Genomic DNA, 21,468 nt, shown 5'->3' on the forward strand with positions numbered 1-21,468 from the left:
CAAACCCAATGTGTTTGTGGTACATTTTGAACTAACCTTTACTAAACAAGCTCTAGCCGATCCTTAGTGGTTTCAAGCCATGAAAGCTGAGTATGATTCCCTTATTTAGAATGGCACGTGGGAACTCACAACATTACCATCACATAGGATACTTATTGGATGTAAATGGGTATTTAAGGTAAAGGAGAATGCGAAGGGAAGCATTAATAAGCTCAAAGACTGGTAACAAGGGATTTCATCAACAATATGGATTTGATTTTAATGAGACCTTCTCGCCTGTGGTCAAACCCATCACAATTAGGATCATACTTACCTTGGCCAATTCATGCAAGTGGGAAATACAACAGGTGGATGTTAGTAATGCCTTTTTGAATGATGACCTACAAGAGGAAGTGTATATACAACAACCACCCGAGTTTCTTGATACTGAAAGAACCTTAGTATGCAAGCTCAATAAGGCAATTTATGGCTTGAAATAGGCCCCACTTGCATGGTATGAGAAAATCCACCAAGCCTTGATTCAGTTTGGCTTTGTCTCGAGTAGATGCGATCATTCACTTTTCATCTATCATCACCATAATGTGATAATGTATGCTTTAGTCTATGTGGATGATATTCTAATTGCAGGGTCCTCATCCTCATTGTTGCACAAACTACATACAACCTTTGCTCTCAAGAAACTTGGCACGCCAAAGTACTTTCTAGGCATTAAGGTACATCAATAATCAACTGAAGCCATTATTCTGACTCAAACCAAATACATTAAATATCTTTTATGCAAGGTGAACATGTCAGAAGAAAAATGAGTCAACACTCCAATGTCCAGTACCTGCAAATTGAGTAAACACGAGGATGGAAAAATGCCATATCCATTCCTTTATAGATCTACATTGTGTGCACTCCAATATGTTACCTCAACAAGACCAGACATTGCTTTCTCGATGAACAAAGCTTACCAATACATGTCTGCACCACTTGACTCACACTAGAGTGTAGTCAAACGAATTTTACGCTACCTAAGAGGAACACGCAATCATGGCCTCATACTGAATCTTGCTTCTAATTTCTCTTTGCGTGCATATAGTGATTCCGATTGGGCGAGTGATCCTGATGATCGAAGATCAAACTCAGGTTCCTATGTTTTTCTTGGCCCAAACCTGGTAACATGGAGCTCTAAGAAACAATCCGTTGTTAATCGATCAAGTGCAGAAGCGGAATATCATGCGCTAGCTATTTCTACATCTGAAGTCTTGTGGATTGAATGGTTACTTTGTGAGTTGGCAATTCCATATCTATCACCAACCTCTTGTGTGACAACATGAGTCTAGTAATAGTGTCTCATAATCCCATCCTACATGTGTTTACCAGTAATTTCTGACAAACAACCGCTAGTCCTCCAATATTATTAATCTTGGTAACTTACAAGATCGACTAGATTGATCCTAGGACATGTGTCTCAAGAACTAATGTTATGGTGGTTTGGTTCATGATTAAGTTTGTTTCTGGTTTATGAATGGTACAAAGTAAAGAGTGTTTCGACAATAACCCTAAACGAAACCTAAAGGCTTATGACTTTAAAGATAAAGGACAAATAGTAGTAATTCTATAAAAAGGGCTTTTTTCAAGATAACAAAGGTAATTGGCAAAAGTAAAGATGAATAACTTGAAGTAAGAGGTTCTAAGTTTGAAAAATGCTGGGAATAAAGGTTTGGCGAAATGTAAATGCAAAGATAAAAGTAATGACGAAAGACTTTGAGGATAAAGGCAATTCGACAGAAGGCTTAAATAGAAATAAAGACAATAAATGTTTTAATTTAAGTAACTTGCATAAAAAAGATAACATGAAATGTAATCATGGTGTTCTTCATACATACATTTTTAGCAAAGACTCGTTTCTCTCGCTCCGGTACTTTGAGTATTTTTAGTGAATTTTGTATATCAGTTTGAACACACCAAATCTAAAAACTAAGACTCCTATTTATAACAATTCGACCCTAACGGTCTCTACACAGATGATTGCCACGTTCGACGTTTTCAAGCATTGCGTGTCTCAGATGCTTCCACGCGTTCGCCTGACGAAACTGCTTCGTTTGAATTTCAAATCTTTCCCGCTTGAAGCTTCAAATCTGTCAAATGCCTACGTTGAAGAGAACTTGTGCAGATCCTAAAATCTTCTAAGTCCTAAGCTTCGACAAAAAAAAGGTCCTTTCTCCCAAGAAAAGGATTTAATAAATAACTTCGACAAAGCCATTTTTATATTGTCCTCCAAAACATAATATTTCAAAGAGCTTTAACCTAATGGTCGAAATCTCCAGCTAACAAATTGCCCCCAATAAATGTCTATTTCGAATCAATGCAGAAATGGGCATTTCTTGTAATCACCAGATTTCGACCAGAGAACTTTCATAGACCTAAAAGTCCATAACTGTCAGTTAATCATGACTTACTTTTTCAAAACGTCTCATCAAGACGTGCGCGCAGTTATTATCATCATGAATTTCAACTTCCAAGAAGAATGAACAGTAATCCCTGCACCTTCTTCACAGAAAAGCCACCACGTGGCCCACTACCTTTGCAAGGTGTAACCAACCAATTCGTAGGTTAATACTATAAAATCCCATTGTCACTCCCTTTTCCCTTTTTTACAAAAATCTTCATCTTCAACCTGAGTTCATCTCCAAACTTCTCTAAAACGTTTCTTCTTCTTCGAAACCCTAATCTTTCAAAACCTCTAAAAAAACCCATAACAATGTCTTCTGATAAACAACAAAAGAAATCAAAGAACATTAAAGGCGCTGGATCCTTAAAGAGTTCTGCTTCTCAAAACATTCCAACAAGCAAAATCATAACTGTTGGGGATCGGGAGTACATTACCTCTCCAAAACAATCAAAGAACAGAAAGCAATATATGATTCCCAGGTAATGATTCCCTCTTTACTTTCTGGAAATACTTTAGGGTTTTTAGGACCATTAGTTCCTGAAGGACATTTAGAGAAATGTGTAAAGTTTTTTATTTGTTTTCACACTATAAAACCCATATCCAACAAAACTGTTTCCTCTAGAAATGCTGAAGATTCAGTCCAAAGAGAGGCTTTTCAACTAGATTATATTACTGACTGTTTCAGACCCTTTCGTTCTTGTCCAACTTTAGACAAATCTTATTTAGCTTGGTTGACGAAAGTTGAGAAAAAGAAAGCTCCATTTTGGAAAGAATTGGGCATTTTCGACCTGATTCAGATGTCGAAACTAGGGTTTAGCTACTGCCAACCTTTGTTACTATCTAGTCTGTATTTCTGGGATAGTACGTATAATATTTTTCATCTCCCATGTGGAATGATAACTTCTACGCTCTTCGACGTAGCTGCTATTTCTGAACTCCCTCCGACAGGAGAAACCTTCGACCCCTATCAAGACTGCGAAAACTTAATTGACTTTAACGTCAAGAATGCTTCGTTCAACACTTATATTAATTTATATCATGCTGATGGGGAAGAAGTTTCTGACGTAGAACATATAGCGTTCTTGGGTCTGTGGTTATCCAAGTTTTTCTTCTGCTGTAAATCTCTGCAAGTTGCAAAGAGATTTCTAACACTTGCTAATCAATTGCACGCTGGTCGAAAGGTGTGTTTAAGTGAACTTCTATTGGCTAGTTTGTATGAAAGTCTAGGGTCTGCTAGTGTCAAGTTAAAGGAGTATAAAGCTGGTACAAACTTATTACTATCTGGGCCTTATTGGCTTCTTCAATTGTGGCTTAATGCCACCTTCGAATCCTTTTTGCCAACACATGGAAATGTTGATGAAAATGCCCCAGAGATAGTAAATCGAAGCATTAAAGACACCAGACTCCTTCAGTTGACTCCAGTTGATGAAGTGGATAATCTTCAAACTTCTCTCACCAAGTATACCCTGATGTTCTCGAAGCGTCACCATTTCTCTCCTTCGATGGCTCTTTTTGCCAGTCGAACCCATGGTCCTTCCTGGTTCACTACTTCGCATGAAGATGTTGTTAAGGATGCCAATACAAAGATCGAAGATATATGGCGTGCATTTCTTTTCCCAAGGCTGCTTGTTTCAAGGATCTTACCAGTAAAGAGCCATGTTTGCTTGTTGGCTTACCAACCTAATTTTGTCTTTCGACAATTTGGGTTGTGTCAACTCATTCCTGTCTCTCTATTCAATCGAAAGCGCGAGATATGCTGTGCAGGGACTGATTGGAGCGCTCGAGACATTGCAACCCACAAAGAATTCCATGCAAACTTTGCTGAATTTCAATTAATAGCATACCAACCGTCATTCCATTCTACCAATGGGTTCACCACTTGGTGGACAGCTTTCTATTCCAAGAACATGTTTACTACTGCTGAAATCAGGGAACATCTAACGAAAGCCTTTTCATCTTTGCAGGAAAATGTCTACAAGAGTAAGCTTACACATTCTGAAGAAATCCAAGCATTCCAAAAGTACTTTGAAACTGTCTATAACCCAATGGAACTTGTTTAAACCGTCTGTTACGCAACACCAGTTTTAAAAGAGAAATTTGAAAAATAAATTGCCAAAAAGAAATTTCCCAAAGCTGTAAAACCTGAATTTAAATATGATTTGGCCTTTGAGTGCGAACCACCCAAATTTCCAAATTTACCCAGTGCAGACTTTGCTTTGTCATTTTTCCCCCTTACCCAGATTGGTTCACATGTGGGAACATTTTTAATGTACTGAAAAATGACCAACAAAGACCTGCTAAAAGAGTAGTTGCAACCAAACATACCTTAGGCAGTTTCAAAGGTTTCTTCACTTTGACTTGGATGCAGTGAGAATTACCTCTCCAACATGTGAAGGTGTGGAATGTTTGGATTTCTTGGTCTTACAACTCCCTTTCGTCTTTTGCCAATCTTTTAAACATTACATGTTTCGACTAACTCACATTCTTATTTAGCTGTTGAAAGGAAGGTGATGAAGAAAGAGAAGCCTGTGGCGAAAGCTAGTTCGAATACTGCTTCTAAGCCAACTACCTCTTCGAGCCAGGGAGCTCCTTCTGCCAAGGATGCTGCTCCAGAAAAAACAAAGAAGAGTTCAAAGGTATTACATCAAATAACTTCTTTGTCTCTTTCATATTTTTTCTAACTGTTTATAATTTTCCTTCTTTCAGGGTAGTGGCAAGCCTCCTTTAACGCCAAAGAAAAGAAAAGTCCCAATTGAAAGCACAATTATTGTCGAAGAGGATGAAGAAGAAACTCCTCCAACTCCACTTAAGAAGAAATAGAAAAAGAATAAGGCAACAGTTGCCCCTTACCAAACAACCAAACAACAAGGTGTCGAAATCAAGATTCTCCCTCCTCCTTCAAAGGAAACTCAATCTCAGCCCTCTGGTGGCGCAGTGCTGAAGCACATTGGGAGTAATGCTTCCGACCCTGAGGCTCAACAAGTGAACTTCTATCCTGAGTCTTTTATCTTTTGATAAATTTCTTTTTTATTCTAACACTTTGTTTTCAGGAAAAACCTACCACTCCCTTCATCTCTACTGCCAATCAGAGTGATCCTTCGAGCGACATGAATCCATCTCCTCCTCCGACAATCAGCGGTGCTGTTCAAAACAAAGGATCTTCGACTTGAGCCCAAAATCTCGAAGCAAATAATGCCCAGAATGAACAAGAAACCTCTTCTCCTGGTGAAGATGGTAAAAAAGATTCGAAGCAAGCTGAAGAGAAGGATTCAGAAGAGAAAGAAGATTATGAGGATACTCCCAGTAACTGTCCTCCAAGAGTTACGTTCCCTTCAGATTACGCCGACGAAGATGATCAGGATTCTGATGAGATTGAGGGGTACTTTCAGCAAGATGAAGACATGAGTGAGGGAGAAGCTGATCCTGAAGGAAATCAGACTGGAACTGGTGATGCTATTGTCGAAACAGTCCCAAATCCAACTAACGTTCGATCATCCACAACCCAGACTTCGCCTATATCACTTACTGAGGAGGAGAAAAATTCTTTGAAATAAAATGATCCCCTCAAGTATGTAAGATTGATGATGGCTCAAAGAGAATCTTATTCAGAGAAAAGCATTTCTGGAACTTCGACCCACTCTGGTGCCAGTATAAACGAAGCATCATATGACGAACTCCTTAAGCAGGTGAAGAAGGCTGTTTTTGATGTAGATCTCTTTGAAGAATTGAAGAAGGATGTGGGAGCAAGCTTTGGCATAAAGAAGTTGATAAGCAAGATCAACATCACTGCTTGCCCCACTGATATAGGTGAAGCCCTTATCGACATCCAGAACCTTATTGACCAAGTCTGTGCTGAATATCGTAGGGAGGTGGATGCCAAAGCAAAGCTTCAATCAACTGAACAAGCTCAAGCTACTGAGTTTGATAACGCCCTTCGAACTTCAAAAGCCTCTGAGAAGTTAGCTGCTTCCAAAAAATCAGCCCAAGCAGAATTCGACACTTATACTGCTTTGATACGGCTCTGGGAATCTCACATTGCAGAATTGCAGAAGAAGATTTCTGATGCCAAGGCGAAGCAGGCTGCTATCCAAGGCTTGGATAGTACTGAAGCTGATAATCTGGCGAAGCAGAGCGTAGATCACGTCGAAAAGGCTACTGCTATGAATGAAGATATTGCGCACCTCATAGGGGTTCAAGCTGCTGTTCAGTACAAGATTGGCTTGGCGAAGATAAAGTATGACCGGATGAAGGCCACTATTCCTTTCTGATTTTCGCTTGGATTCGTTTTATTTGACTTTTGTTTGTTTGTAATTTGATTAAGACAAAGCCATCTTGGCAAGATTTGACGTTTTAAATATATTCACCATCTTGGCTATGATAGTTATTTGCCTACTACGTTGTTATGATTTTAACTTCATGCACAAATGGTTTATACTTCTTTAAGTATTTCCCATTTATTTTTAGGATTCTTCGATCCTCTGCTAGTTCTTCTATTTCGTATGCATTATTTGAAAATGCTTTTAAAATTCGAAAAGGTCCTTCCCAATGTGGAGACCATTTTCCTAATGTTTTATTCTTTCGATCCATAGGTAATATAACTTTCCAAACTAAATCATTCATAGTGAAAGTTTTACCTTTGACCCTCTTATTGTATGCTCTTGCTACCCTCTCCTTCTGTCTTCTTAATACTTCTAATGCATGCAACCTTTCTTCGTCCAAATCAACCAGTTCATTCATCATCATTTCCCAATATAGGTCAGATGGAATTTCTCCTTGTCTTTGGATTCTTACTGATTGCAAGTAGATTTCGACAGGTAATACTGCATCATGTCCAAATGTAAGTTGGAAAGGTGTAGTATTAGTAGCTTCTTTAGGGGAGGTTCGACAAGCCCAAAGTGCTTGATCTAAAGTTTTGTGCCAATTTTTTTGGCTTCCTCCCTACATGTTTTTTTATTAAACCAATTATTACTTTATTGGCTGCTTCGACTTGCCCATTGGCTTGAGCATAATAGGGTGTGGATGTTAAAATTTGAAACCCATTTCCTTTGCAAATTCTTGCATCTCTCGACCAGTAAAAACTGATCCTTGATCTGTTGTTATACTTTCTGGGATCCCAAATCTATATAATATTTGCCTTTGAATGAATTCAATGACAGTTTCTTGATCCACATTTACTAAAGGTACTGCTTCGACCCATTTAGTGAAATAGTCAATTCCTACAAGGATGTACTTTTGACCTTTTGATGAAGTAGGTCGAATTTCCCCAATTAGATCTAATGCCCAACCTCTGAAAGGCCAAGGCTTGATAATTGCATGAAGCTCACTTGCAGGAGCATGTTGAATTCCTGCATGTACTTGACATTTTCTTGGCAACCCTTAGCAAACTCTATACAATCTTTTAACATGGTGGGCCAATACATTCCATATCTGAAAAGCAACCATTTCATCTTATGGCCTGCCTGGTGTGCTCCACAGGCTCCACTATGTACACTAGATAATGCTAAGTACGCCTTGTTTTCTCCTAAACATTTCAACAGGATCCCTTCAGGGGTTTTCTTGAATAATTCATTCCCCATCAAAACATAAGATAAAGCCCTGTACTTGGTTTTTCTTTCTGTATCTATCGAAGGGTCCTTGAGATAATTAGTAATTGGATTCCTCCAATCTGTATCCACTAAGGTATCAATGGCCAGTACTTCGAACTCTTCTTTGTTAGCATATCCTAACTAAGTGCTTTCCAAATCTGTCGGAGACAATCTGGCAGCCATTGCTTTTCCTCTTACTTCGACAAGTTCCTCTAGCTTCTCTTTTGAAATTCTATACCATGAAGCTATTTGTGCTAAGTCATTAGCTTCTTGGTTTTTTATTCTAGGGACATGTTTTATGTCTATATATTCAAATTTTTTGAGCAACCTATTTGCAATGATGAAGTACATAATCAAATTTTCTTTTATACATTTGTACTCTTTCGTTAGTTGCTTAATTACTAATTCTGAGTCTCCTTTAATTTCAACCCTAGTTGCCCCCAATTCCAACAAAGCCTCAAGTTCTGCAATAAGGGCTTCATATTCTGCTTCGTTGTTAGAACAAAGGGGACCTTCGATTCTATATTTGAGTTTTGTTGGAATTCCATCAGGAGAAATTATCATGATCCCAACTCCACTTCCATCCTTATGAGTGGAACCGTCGAAGAATAATCTCCAAGGTTTTAACTCAACTTGAAGTTGAGGACTTTCGACCACTGCATGGTCTACAATAAAGTCTGATACTATTTGTCCCTTCATTGCTCTTAAAGGCATAAAGACTAAAGAGTATTCAGTGAGGACTAATGCCCATTTTCCAATTCGACTGTGCATTATTGGCTTCGACAACATATACTTAATGACATCAAAGTGTGAAGAGACGTATAAATCAATAGGTTTATATAATACTTGAGTTTTGTACAAGAGAAATTCAAACAAAGACACAACTTTTCTATTGAAGTGTATCTAGTTTCTGCATCATTTAAAACCCTACTAAGATAATAAATGGCTCTTTCGACGCCATCTTCATTCTCTTGTGCTAACATGCTACCTATAGTAGTGTCGGAAGCTGATATATACAATCTCATAGGCTTCTTTCCACATGGTGGTGACAAGATAGGAGGATTCATCAGATAATGCTTGATCTTGTCGAATGCCTTTTGATGTTCATCATTCTATTCGAACTTCCCTTGTTTCAGGCGTAGGAGGGGAGAGAAGGCTTGAGTTCGACCACTTAAGTTTGAGATGAATCTTCTCAGGAAGTTTATCTTTCCTAATAATGATTGCAGTTCTTTCTTAGTTGATGGTGCTTTGGTCTCCATAATAGCCTTCGTCTTATTCTGATTTATTTCTATCCCCTTTTTATGGACCACAAAGCCCAGAAAATCTCCAACCTGTACAAAGAATGCACATTTAAGAGGATTTATCTTTAAGCCATGTTTTCTCATTCTTTCGAATGATTGGATGGGATGGGTTAGATGATTTTCGTTTGATATAGATTTTATCACAATATCATCTATATAAACCTGCATAAATGTCTTTATATAATCATGGAATATAGAATTCATTGCTCGCTGGTATGTTACCCCAACATTTTTTAAACCAAAGGGCATAACTATCCACTCATAAGTGCCTATTGCCCCTGGACATCGAAAGGCTGTTTTGGAAACATCCTCTTTAGCAATGAAAATCTGGTTATAGCCAGAATATCCATCAAGCATGCTAAGATATTCATGGCCTGCAGCTGATTCGACTAACATCTCTGCCACAGGCATTGGATACTCATCTTTAGGAGTTGCTGCATTTAGATCACGAAAATCTATACATACTCTTAAAGAGCCATTTTTCTTAATCACAGGAACTATATTTGCAATCCATTCGACATACCTTGTGGTCCTGATGAAATTGCATCGAAGAAGTCTTTCGACCTCTTTTTTGATCTTTGAGAGGATCTCTGGGGCGAATCTCCTTGGAGTCTGCTTGATGGGCTTCTTGCCATCCTTGATAGGCAGCTTCAATTCGACCAGTTCCCTCTTCAAACCAAGCATCTCGTCATAGTCCCAAGCAAAGCAGTCTTTGTTTTCTCTTATCAGTCCAATTACTCTTACTTTCAACTTGGGGTCCAGTTTAGTGCTGATGTAGGTGATTCTTTTTGTGCTCCCATCTCCAAGATCAATTTCTTCAAGGGGATCTTGCGCTAACATCTTCGCACTCGACGTCACTAGATCTTTTTTGAATCCCAGAGGCTCTTCGTCATAGATGGCATCTAACCTCTGTTCTGTTAGTTCCATAGGTACCTGTTCGTCAGGGGGTTTTGGTTTAAAGTACTCCCCAGGTCCTGTATTATAAATTTCACCATATGTGGCTTTGTCAGCCATGTTAGTTATCTCGGCTTCGAGAGCCGCTTTTCTTTTGTTCTCAGCCATGTAGGCCGAAATCTTTTCGAAAAAAGAAGACTCAGGCATAATCCAGGTCTTCATCCCAGCCTGTTGGCCGTATTTCAGATGATTCCCCTTCTTCTGGGTCCCCATAATTTCCCTATCCCACTGAAAGCCATTGGGATGTAGAGTCAAGAAATACAAAGCATTTTTATTTGGGGACTAGCTGTCTTCAGCTGGGTGACATGGTCCTATATGAGCCAAGTTCCTGTCGAAGTTCTTTTTATCTACATGGTTCACTTCCGCCATGAAGTAACTTTGGTCAGCCTCAACATTTTCTACTACACCATCTTCTCTCCAGATGGATACCCTCTGGTGCATGGTCTAAGGAACTGCCCCTATTCCATAGACCCATTCCCTTCCTAGCAGCAAGTTGTAATTCGCCTTCGCGGGTATCACCATGAACATTGTTGATCTTGTGATTGATCCAACAGTCAAATCTACTTGTATGACACCCAGAGTTTGTCCTATCTTACCCTCGTAGTTCGACAATACCATGTTGTGAGGTTTAACATCAGTGTCGAACATACCTATCTTTTTTAACATGAACTGAGGCATCAGATTGACTGCTGCTCCTCCGTCCACCAGAACTTTGTTCACCCCCACATGTTCAGCTTTAACTCTAATGTATAGGGGCTTGAGATGGTTCTGCATCCCTTGGTGAGGCCTTTCGAAAAGAGCATTTTGCTCTTCGACAACGTCGTTGTTGAGAACATAGTAACACACAGGTTTATGCTTCTCCATCTCCACATCATCTGCTTTCTCATTGTCTTCAATTTCCGTCTCCTGATTATATTCATATGGCAGAACTGATACCATATTGCAATTCATATTAACAGATGACACTCCATCGGACTCAAAGTCGTCAGTGAGCATTTCTTCCTCTCTTATTTGTTCCTCCTGAACTTTCTGATTTTTGTTTTCATCTGGAAACAACTTCCTTCCTACAGGTGGTTTGGTCGAATTTGTGACATTTGGGGGAACCTTGATGTTGCTGGATTCTCCAATCTCCCTCGAAGTCATCTCTCTTTCAGCCTTCCTCAACCTCTGATGTCTTCTCCACTAGGACCTTGACATGGGATTATTTCCTTTGTAGTTCTCCAGTCTGATAGCCTCTCTCTTAGATGCCTGTAACTATTTTCTATAAGCCCAAAAGGTTCTTCCTCCATCCTCAAAACTTTTCCACTTTCCCCTCTTCGAACCCGCTTGAGTCCATTTGTCCTCAGGGGCTTCTGCTAGAAGCTTAAACATACCTCTTTTCGCTCTTGTCGAATATGTACATATTCGGGTTACCTCCGTGTCCATCCCAACCTTGGTTAGATGGAATTCTCTCGAATGCTTCAGCCAATTCCCTGTTGTAAACTGCCCCACATCTGGGACACATCAAGCATTCTGTTTCGTACTTGTAGCAATGCACAATGAAACCAAGAAGGCTTTCTCCAGGCTTGGGATACACCTTCAGTAGTTGGCTTTCCTTTCTCCAATTTCTCTCAGTCTTGGTTCGTTGCCATCTTTCATAGTCCTCAGCCACCCTTCGACACGTCATGATGCTACACCTTGGGCATAACAACATGTCAGAATTTCTTTTGTGACACCTTCAAAGGTATTCACGTAGGCTCTCATTGGCTTTGGGATAGCCAAACTGCATTCCCTGTTGCTCTATCCTTAGACACCTCTCCACTTCCTCCATCTCTGGGGGGGTTTGGTTCAGATCCACCATGTTGACACTTAGATTGGCGCCCTCAGCGATTGAAATTTCCTCAAATTTCTTCCTTAGGCCCTCAGTAGCCTCAGTTGCCTTCCCATTAAGACCTTCAGTGGCCTTTGGCTCGACATCAGCAACCTGTTCACCTTCGACAGAAATTCCAAAGGGAACATCATTATTTAGGCCATCAGTAGCCTGCTTTCCAACTGGCACATAGCCTTCAGTTCCTGTTTCCTTCACAGCCTCCACTTCCACTATGTCAATCATGTTGATTTCGACAGGTTCAGCATAATTTGTGTCAGCAATGTTGAGGGGGTCAGCGTCAACCTTCATCTGGTTTCTCCCTTTGTCAACGAACTTGAGGCGGCCATCCTTAATTGCATTCTGAATAAGATCCCTGAAATGAAAGCATTGTGAGGTTTTATGGCCTAAAAAATTATGATATTTACAGAAGCCTCTTTTTTTCCGTTGTTCTAACGGAGGAATTTTGGTATTAGGAGGCACTATCATTTTTAGGAAATCACATTTGGTAACATCAAATGTAGGGGTGTTCGCGGTGCGGTTTGGGCGGTTTTGGCGATAAAAATCATCCGAACCGCAAGAGAAAAAAGCATGCGGTTTGGTTTGGTTCGGTTGGCTTTTAGAAATAAAACCAAACCAAACCAAACCAATGCGGTTTGGGTTGGTTCGGTTGGTTCGGTTTTTTATAATATTTTTATTGTGTCATACATAAACCTATAGAGAACAACATAACTTTGTATTTAGTCATTCATACATGACTAAATAACATCAAAACTCATCATATTTAGACAAAAATGTTTCAGTCAATATACAAAAAATTAGATTAGACAAAAGTGGAATAAAAAACATATATAAATAGTTGCCTAAAATAATATCGAAGACATTATAATAAAACATAAAAAACATATGAGATGAGAGATTAGAGAAGATGAAAAAAAGAACAAAAGAGATGCGAGATTGAGAAGAAAGGTGCGATAAAAATATAATTAAAAGAGAAAATAGTAACATAAAAGATAAAAAAGAAAGAACATAAGAGATGACTTATTAGAGTAGAATAGGCGAAATCTACATGGAAAAGAAGACGAGAAGAATGTGTGATACTACTATGAGAGATTTAAGAAGGTTGAAATTGAAACCCTAAGCGTGAGTAAGAGAAAATCGTTTGTAATTGTAAGGTTAAGGCATACTAGGTTTGATGTTTTGGTTGGATGTGGGATAAGTAAAATTTGGGTTGTAACATAATGCGGTTTGGTTTGGTTTAGTTCGGTTTGCAAAATACAAACCGCAAACCAAACCAAACCGTGCGGTTTTATTAAAAAATGACCCAAACGAATCCGAACCAAATGCGGTTTTTTGCGGTTTCGGTTTGGTCTGGTTTGGTTTGCGGTTTTCTATTGGGTTGGTTTGGTTTTGAACACCCCTAATCAAATGTGTAAGTCTTTTTAGGAAATCTATCATTCTTTTCAGTTTCGACAGGGTTCCTGCCATTCGAAGGTGTAAGTAACTTACAAGCATAAGGTGGTGCTTCTTTTAATTCAACCAAATCTACTTCGAATTCCTCGAGACCATAAAGGTCATCAGAGATTTCAGACTCCTCATTTTCGAATTCGACATAAGCAACCCTTTCTTTCTTATAATTCTTATTCGCTCTGGCCTTTTCAGCTTTTAAACGTTCGACCTATCGAACCCTGTCTGCTAATTGGGCCATATCCCTGAGATACTGGGTATCTAACTTTTTCTTAATGGAATAGTCTAACCCTCCAGTGGCCATTTCGACCAATTCATGTTCAGGCACTACTGTAAAGCATCTAGATTTCAACAAACAGAACCTATTCAGATAATCATCTATAGGTTCAGTGAATTTTCTTTTGATACTGGCTAATTCCTTAAGACTTATCTTAGTTTGGCCCATGTAGAATTGTTCATGAAACAATCTCTCCAAATGAGGCCAAGTATCTATGGAATTTGGTGGCAAAGTTGTAAACCACGTGAAGGCATTCTTTGTTAAAGAACTGGGGAAATATTTCATTCTTAGGTTCTCACTGTTCGCCAAATCCCCTGCCTCAGTCATGTATCTGGCTATGTGCTCTATCGTGGATTCACTAGTGTCCCCTGAGAATTTGGTGAACTTAGGGATTTTACAACCCCTTGGTAATTCAGTTTGTAGGGTGTATTCTGATAAAGGAGAGGTATAATTTGGCCGTCGAAGTCCTGTATTCAAACTATTCTAGGCCATGATTCTCTATATCATAGTAGTTATGTTATTTTCCATCATGTTTTCTTGCCTAACCCTACGAATTACTTCGTCTGCATCCTGGTCTCTATTAACCATTATTACTCTCCTAGGTTGTTCTTCAGGGACTTCCTGTCGAACTGGCTGTTGTTCTAATCTTGCCCCCATGACCCTTTCGTCAGGCGCTTATCTAAGTGGTTGAACCTGATTTATAGTTGGTTCTTCTTCCTGGATTATAACTTGGTTTGGTCTGCGTCGAACAGAGGACTGAGGGCCCCCTAGGAAATCTGCTATGCGTCCCATCTGCACTGACAGTTGTTGGTATGTTTGGGCATTATCATTGTTAGTCCTATTTACATTGTGTATTAGGGGAGAAAAAATGGTATTCATTTCTCTGGAAAGAACTCCTACCATATCATGGTTACTAGCATCCATTTGTTGTCTAAAGGCTTGCTGGTTATTCGTTGTAAGGGTAGGTAATAAGGTGGATACTCCTTGTGATTGGGTATTTCGACCTATATGGTTCATGCCAGAACCAGAATTTTGAATTGGCGAAATAACCGTATTCTGGGGTTGAGTATATATGGAGGTATTATTTTGAAGTCCTGCCATGGAAGTAGATGGCATTCCATATGGGTATTCTCTCCCAGGCCTAAAATTCTCAAATCCCGGTGGCCTAGGGGTAGTAGGTGTTGGTTGGTTTCCGACAATTGTCGAAAATGGGCGAGGGATTGAACTTGCAGAAACGTCTGCTACGCTAGACATAATAGGCATTGTTGTCGAATTATTTAAGGCCATGGATCCAAATGTTGGTATGACCTGTGTACTAGGGATCTCAGTGGATACATCAATCGAACTTGTTCCGATTGTGCCTGTTCCCTGTGGAGGAAATGGTTCCCCTTGACTGGTTGTATTAACCATATTTTTTATGTTTTTTCTTTTAGTTATAGGTTGCGAATTGTTGGCTATCTTACCACTTCTAAGGTTCATGCAACACTATGAATTTTTTTGACTCAAAAAGAATAACAACAATAAAAGTAAAGCAAACTATTATAGTTAACAGTTCTTTTGACACCGTCCCACTGGGCGTGCCAATTTGTTTACCAGTAATTTCTGACAAACAACCGCTAGTCCTCCAATATTATTAATCTTGGTAACTTACAGGATCGACTAGATTGATCCTAGGACATGTGTCTCAAGAACTAATGTTATGGTGGTTTGATTCATGATTAAGTTTGTTTCTGGTTTATGAATGGTACAAAGTAAAGAGTGTTTCGACAATAACCCTAAACGAAACCTAAAGGCTTATGACTTTAAAGATAAAGGACAAATAGCAGTAATTCTGTAAAAAGGGCTTTTTTCAAGATAACAAAGGTAATTGGAAAAAGTAAAGATGAATAACTTGAAGTAAGAGGTTCTAAGTTTGAAAAATGCTGGGAATAAAGGTTTGGCGAAATGTAAATGCAAAGATAAAAGTAATGACGAAAGACTTTGAGGATAAAGGCAATTCGACAGAAGGCTTAAATAGAAATAAAGACAATAAATATTTTAATTTAAGTAACTTGCATAAAAAAGATAACATGAAATGTAATCATGGTGTTCTTCATACATATATTTTCAGCAAAGACTCGTTTCTCTCGCTCCGGTACTTTGAGTATTTTTAGTGAATTTTGTATATCAGTTTGAACACACCAAATCTAAAAACTAAGACTCCTATTTATAACAATTCGACCCTAACGGTCTCTACACAGATGATTGCCACGTTCGACATTTTCAAGCGTTGCGTGTCTCAGATGCTTCCACGTGTTCGCCTGACGAAACTGCTTCATTTGAATTTCAAATCTTTCCCGCTTGAAGCTTCGAATCTGTCAAACGCCTACGTCGAAGAGAACTTGTGGAGATCCTAAAATCTTCTAAGTCCTAAGCTTCGACAAAAAAAAGGTCCTTTCTCCCAAGAAAAGAATTTAATAAATAACTTCGACAAAGCCATTTTTATATTGTCCTCCAAAACATAATATTTCAAAGAGCTTTAACCTAATGGTCGAAATCTCCAGCTAACAACATGCTCGTACAAAATACATTGAGCTTGATATTCATTTCATTCATGAACATGTTATGACAGACAAGTTACAAATACAACACGTTCCAGCTCCAACCCAACTTGCATAAATTTTCACTAAGCCTCTCTCTTCCACTTTGTTTGACACCTTTAGGGACAAAGTAAAGATTGTATGTGTCAAGCAATCATGAGTTTGAGGGGGAGTATTGGAATATAGTAGTAGTGATAATATTGAAGGTGTGGTAGGTTAGTTATGAGGCATAATAAGGTAGTTAGTAGGTCCATGAAGTTAGTTAGAGTGTAACTAACTTCACTCTTGTATATATAGGCTATATGTTAATAAATTCATAAATGAGAAATACATACAAGAATTAAGCTGAGCTTAATATTCTCTTTCATGCACTCATCTTCTTCTCATGCATGAACATGTTCATCAATGATGATCCATTTCTCACATCTAACAAAAATAGTGAGTCAATTTGTGAAAGTGTTCCTTACAAATTGAGAGATACATTTTAGTGAGATCCACCTAAGGATGAAGTTGTTCTATTTCCATTATCATTATAGTGGAAGTTTAAGAGGTTTAAGGGTCCGTGATTTTTTCCTTACTCACGTTGAGAAGATATTTCACACAAAATTTATTTTGTGTCATTGCATGAATATTTCACGTTGCAGTGCCTATTTTTTAAGTTTACGGAGAAGAAAAATTATAGAGGTCATTTCCCAACAACTTTATCCTTTTATTGTTTTACTAATATATATTTTAATCTATTAGCTTAAAACACCAAAAAATGTTTGTACTTAACATTTTTTTAAGGAGTTAATCAATCATTGGGACAAAGTTCATTCTTCGTCACAATTGTTTAAAGAAAAATAAATCACAATTAAGAACTTTATTCGAATCTCAATTCTATTAAAATTAATTCAAATAACATAATAATAAAAAAGGATTTAAATATGTGTATTTAGATTTCATTCTATTTTATATATGTTGAAAATTTTTCAAATCCCACTAGTTATATAAATTATATATATATATATATATATATATATATATATATATATATATATATATATATATATATATATATATATATATATATATATATATATATATATATATGTATGAACAATAAATTGACCTAATAATAAGTTTGAGATGAGTTATAACTCAAAACAAACAATAACTTTCACTAATTCTACTTTCAAATCAAAAGTTGTTATTGAATAGATCAATTTAGCAAACTTTTTATAAAATTTAAAAACTACTTATTAAATAAAAGATCTTCTATGATAGTTGATCTTTTAATCAAATATCATGAGCGTCTAAAAGTTGTAATCATGTTTTTCCTTCGGTTAACTGATGTTAATTCATTAAACTATTCGATTAAGTTAAAAAGGATATTCTGAATAAAACTCTTTCCCAAAAAATTATATTCAACTTCAAATATTTATCCTAGGCGTCAAATGCTTATCTTATGCATGGATTTCAAATAGTAAAGTAGTACTTTGGGCTGAATTCAACTTGGATTGTTTAACCCATTTCGATGGGCTTATGCAGGCCATAACTTTTAGGAGAAAATTTTATCCTATACCCCACACTTATCTCCCTATCTCAATAATTGATAAATATTTTAAGTTTATCTTATTAATTTTAATTTAATCTTTTACTTTTTACTATTCATCCTAGTCATTTGAAGCAAATTGTGGAATATCTGTACTATGCGAATCGAATAACTTGAGTTGCAGACTTCTGATTATGTGTATTTAACAAACTGGAAAACTTAAAGCAAACACTTCTGGTTTAGATAATTATCACACTGGATAACATGTTATTTAGTTATCCCATAAAATCCAACCGAATAACTTCCCCGTGTCACTTCAGGTTTATTTTTTATAGTACCCAAATATCTTATTTGTAAGATTTTCGGTGATGTATTTTTTACTAACCAGATTTCTTACGTATAAGTGTTCCGGAAGACTTTTTTTTTAAGTTTTATTAATTTTTGTTACATTTATATTTAGCAGGTATGGATATTTCTTTGATGATATGTGATAAAAACCAGACATGTGTAGATACCACTAAGATATTCTCAATTACAGAAAAATTTGATACACAAGAAGAGGTGACTAGATGGATTAGGGAGGTTGGAATCAGGAATAGAATGACTGTTATAATAATCCGTTCAGACACCAAAACTGGAAAGAGAGGAAGAAGTGACAAAGGTATATTTGGTTGTGATAAAGGTGAAAAATACAAAGAAGGAGATAGTGAAACACAAAGTGCTGCCAATAAATGTTCTTGTCCATTCAAAATTAGGTCAACACCGTCGAAAGTGCTACCAAGAAATATGGTAAATGTGGAATTCATAACCATGGTTTACCAGATAGATTTAAAGGTCATTCGTTTGTAGGTTGACTTAATTCTGATGAACAATAACATACTGTTGATTTGACAAAACGTCATGTTCCACCAAGACACATACTGTTGTCATTGCAAGAACGAGATCCGGAGAATGTGACTCGGATCACCCAAATATATAAACATAAGAGTAAGATTCAGAAAGACATTAGGGGTTCTAGAACGGGGATGCAACATTTGTTTAAGCAGATAAAGGATTCAAACTATGTTTGTTGGAGCAGGAAAACAGATAAGTCACAAGTTGTGAGAGATATCTTCTGGGCCCACCTAGAATCAGTGAAGTTGTTGAATATGTTTCCTAGTGTGTTGGTTATCGATAATACGTACAAGACAAATAAGTACATGCAACCTTTTTTTGAAGCAGTCGATATGACATTAACTGAGTTAACATTTTCTGTTGCATTTGCCTATATGGAATCTAAGAAAACATAGAATTTTTGTTGGGTATTGGATAAGTTAAAATAATTGTTTATTAAGCAAGGGTTATGGCCACACGTGATTTTAACTAATAAAGATCTTTCTTTGATGAAAGCAATTAAAACAATATTTCTAAGGATAATTAATTTGCTTTGTCGATTTCACATTGACAAAAATGTGAAAACAAAGTGCAAGGAGTATGTTGTGAATGATATGCGAGAGCCGATAGAGAAACTATGGTATGAACTTGTAAGGGATAAAGATGAGGTGGAGTACCATCAACAGTTGCAACAACTCGAGCACGCATTTGTGGATTTTAGACCATTTTTTGATTATGTGAAAGACACATGGTTGACTCCTCACAGACATAGATTTTAGATCAATCAAGTGTTGCATTTAGGCAACACCATGACTAATAGGTAAGGTGTTTGGTTTTAGCCGTAGTTTGTTTATCTTAATATTAAGGATACTTATCTTTTAATATTTTTTTTGGGGTGCAGTCTATAAATTGGAATCTAAAGCAGATGTTAGAGAACAATTTAGGTGATATGTGAAAATGATGGGAGGCTATGAATGGCAATATCAAGGTACAATTGAGCAATATTAGAGCTTCATTTCCGAAGAGTTTTTATGAAGTTGAGCATGCGCACACTAGTCCATTTTATGGGAACTTGTGTGGATCAGTATCAAGAGCTGCTTCGAGACACATTGCTGAAGAGTGGTTAATGGTTGACATTATGGGTAAAAACACTCAAATGTGCGGGTGTACTCATATAAAAGTATATGGATTACCTTATGCTTGTGAGTTAGGGAGATATACATGGAGTGGTGATCCAATACCAATTGATGTTATTCATATCCATTGGAGGAAGATAAACATGTAAGGTAAACAAGAGGTAGATACAGAGGATGGATCAGATGTGGACATGACCACTGCAATTGATGCACTGTGGACATGAACAAGCAGTCTCTATAAGAAGTTATTTGGAAGTCGCTTATCAGAAGTGAAAAAAATCCTTGATGATATCTTCTTTAGGTTCTCAGCCACCAGAGAAATGGATGATATTACCCGAAATGGGTTATGTGATAACAAATATGTATAACGTCATTCTTGTCTCATTGGGCTATCCTAGTTTTACTTTCTTTCCTATGACGACTTCAAATTCATATAATGTGTCCATTTACTGCATTGGTTTTGTAAACCAAGATCGTTGGGTTTAGGTAGTTAAATATTCATGTTTGTTAAGTTAATTACATATCTTTCATTTATGTCTTACTTATTAATTTCCGAAACAAGTAAACATGAATAAAGGATTTCCGTTACCACCAATCACATTGGATTGGAAGAAGTATCACACACTAGATGTAACTTGTTGGATGATATGATTTACTAGACAGTTACAACATTGATAACACCTTACGCATGAAGTGCCACAATATGTTAGATTATAATTATAATGTGATCGTTATATTTTAGTTTGTATTGACAATTGACTTCATGTTATATTTTGGATTATCTTGCATAAGTCTTAAAATAGTAAAGAAGTATCAAAGTACATAAGTCTGAAAAATACTACATAAGTTTGAAAATACTACATAACTAAGAAAAGTAAATGATACATCAATCATCATCGTTCTCACCATCATGAGGTACTGGTGCGCAATGAGGTACCGGTCCACCTAGAGCTACACGTGTTGCTCGAAAGACCTCAGTAAAATCATCATCATTCTCTTCCGCCTCATGATGATGTAAATAATGACGAAGCTCATGTGAAATAAATGATAACCTCGGATCTGACGGTCCTTTGTCATAGACAGGAAGCAGGACCTCACTCACCTCCTCCCGAGCTGGTGGTACCAAACAAGGATGTGACACGTTATAGTATCAATCCAAGTAATCAGACACCACATCATATGGAGTGGTAGCAAAAAATTCTGGACGGATCACTTCCATCACACTCGCATGATATGCAATCCATTCAAAATCCACATCAAGTGTGTCAGAATCAAGAGATGGAGGCAGTATGTATTGCCTATATCCAAACTGACGCAAACATCTGTCAGATAACTATAATACGATTATGCCATGCCATTTCAAGCCACCCCTGTACAAACATATATCATCACATGGCTGGTGTTATATGATTCTAAAAAAGGAGCCAAATGATATCAACATGTGTCAATCCATCCAACACATGCCTAAGCTCATCA

At 37.4% G+C, this 21,468-nt stretch overlaps 2 protein-coding genes across 2 annotated transcripts; both read left to right on the forward strand.

Moving 5' to 3' along the window:
• Positions 1–2,922: 2,922 nt before the first annotated feature.
• Positions 2,923–5,994, forward strand: LOC127102156 (uncharacterized). Its single transcript, XM_051039561.1, has 5 exons — positions 2,923–4,420; positions 4,934–5,076; positions 5,147–5,209; positions 5,491–5,583; positions 5,641–5,994. The coding sequence occupies exons 1-5, from the start codon at positions 2,923–2,925 to the stop codon at positions 5,992–5,994; spliced, it is 2,151 nt and encodes a 716-aa protein (XP_050895518.1).
• An 8,975-nt stretch (positions 5,995–14,969) lies between these two features.
• LOC127102157 (uncharacterized) lies at positions 14,970–19,272 on the forward strand. The gene is made up of 3 exons (XM_051039562.1): positions 14,970–15,171; positions 18,447–18,828; positions 19,062–19,272. The coding sequence occupies exons 1-3, from the start codon at positions 14,970–14,972 to the stop codon at positions 19,270–19,272; spliced, it is 795 nt and encodes a 264-aa protein (XP_050895519.1).
• Positions 19,273–21,468: the final 2,196 nt, after the last annotated feature.

Source organism: Lathyrus oleraceus, chromosome 7, assembly GCF_024323335.1.
Source record: "Lathyrus oleraceus cultivar Zhongwan6 chromosome 7, CAAS_Psat_ZW6_1.0, whole genome shotgun sequence".
In the NCBI taxonomy this organism is placed as follows: Eukaryota; Viridiplantae; Streptophyta; class Magnoliopsida; order Fabales; family Fabaceae; genus Lathyrus; species Lathyrus oleraceus.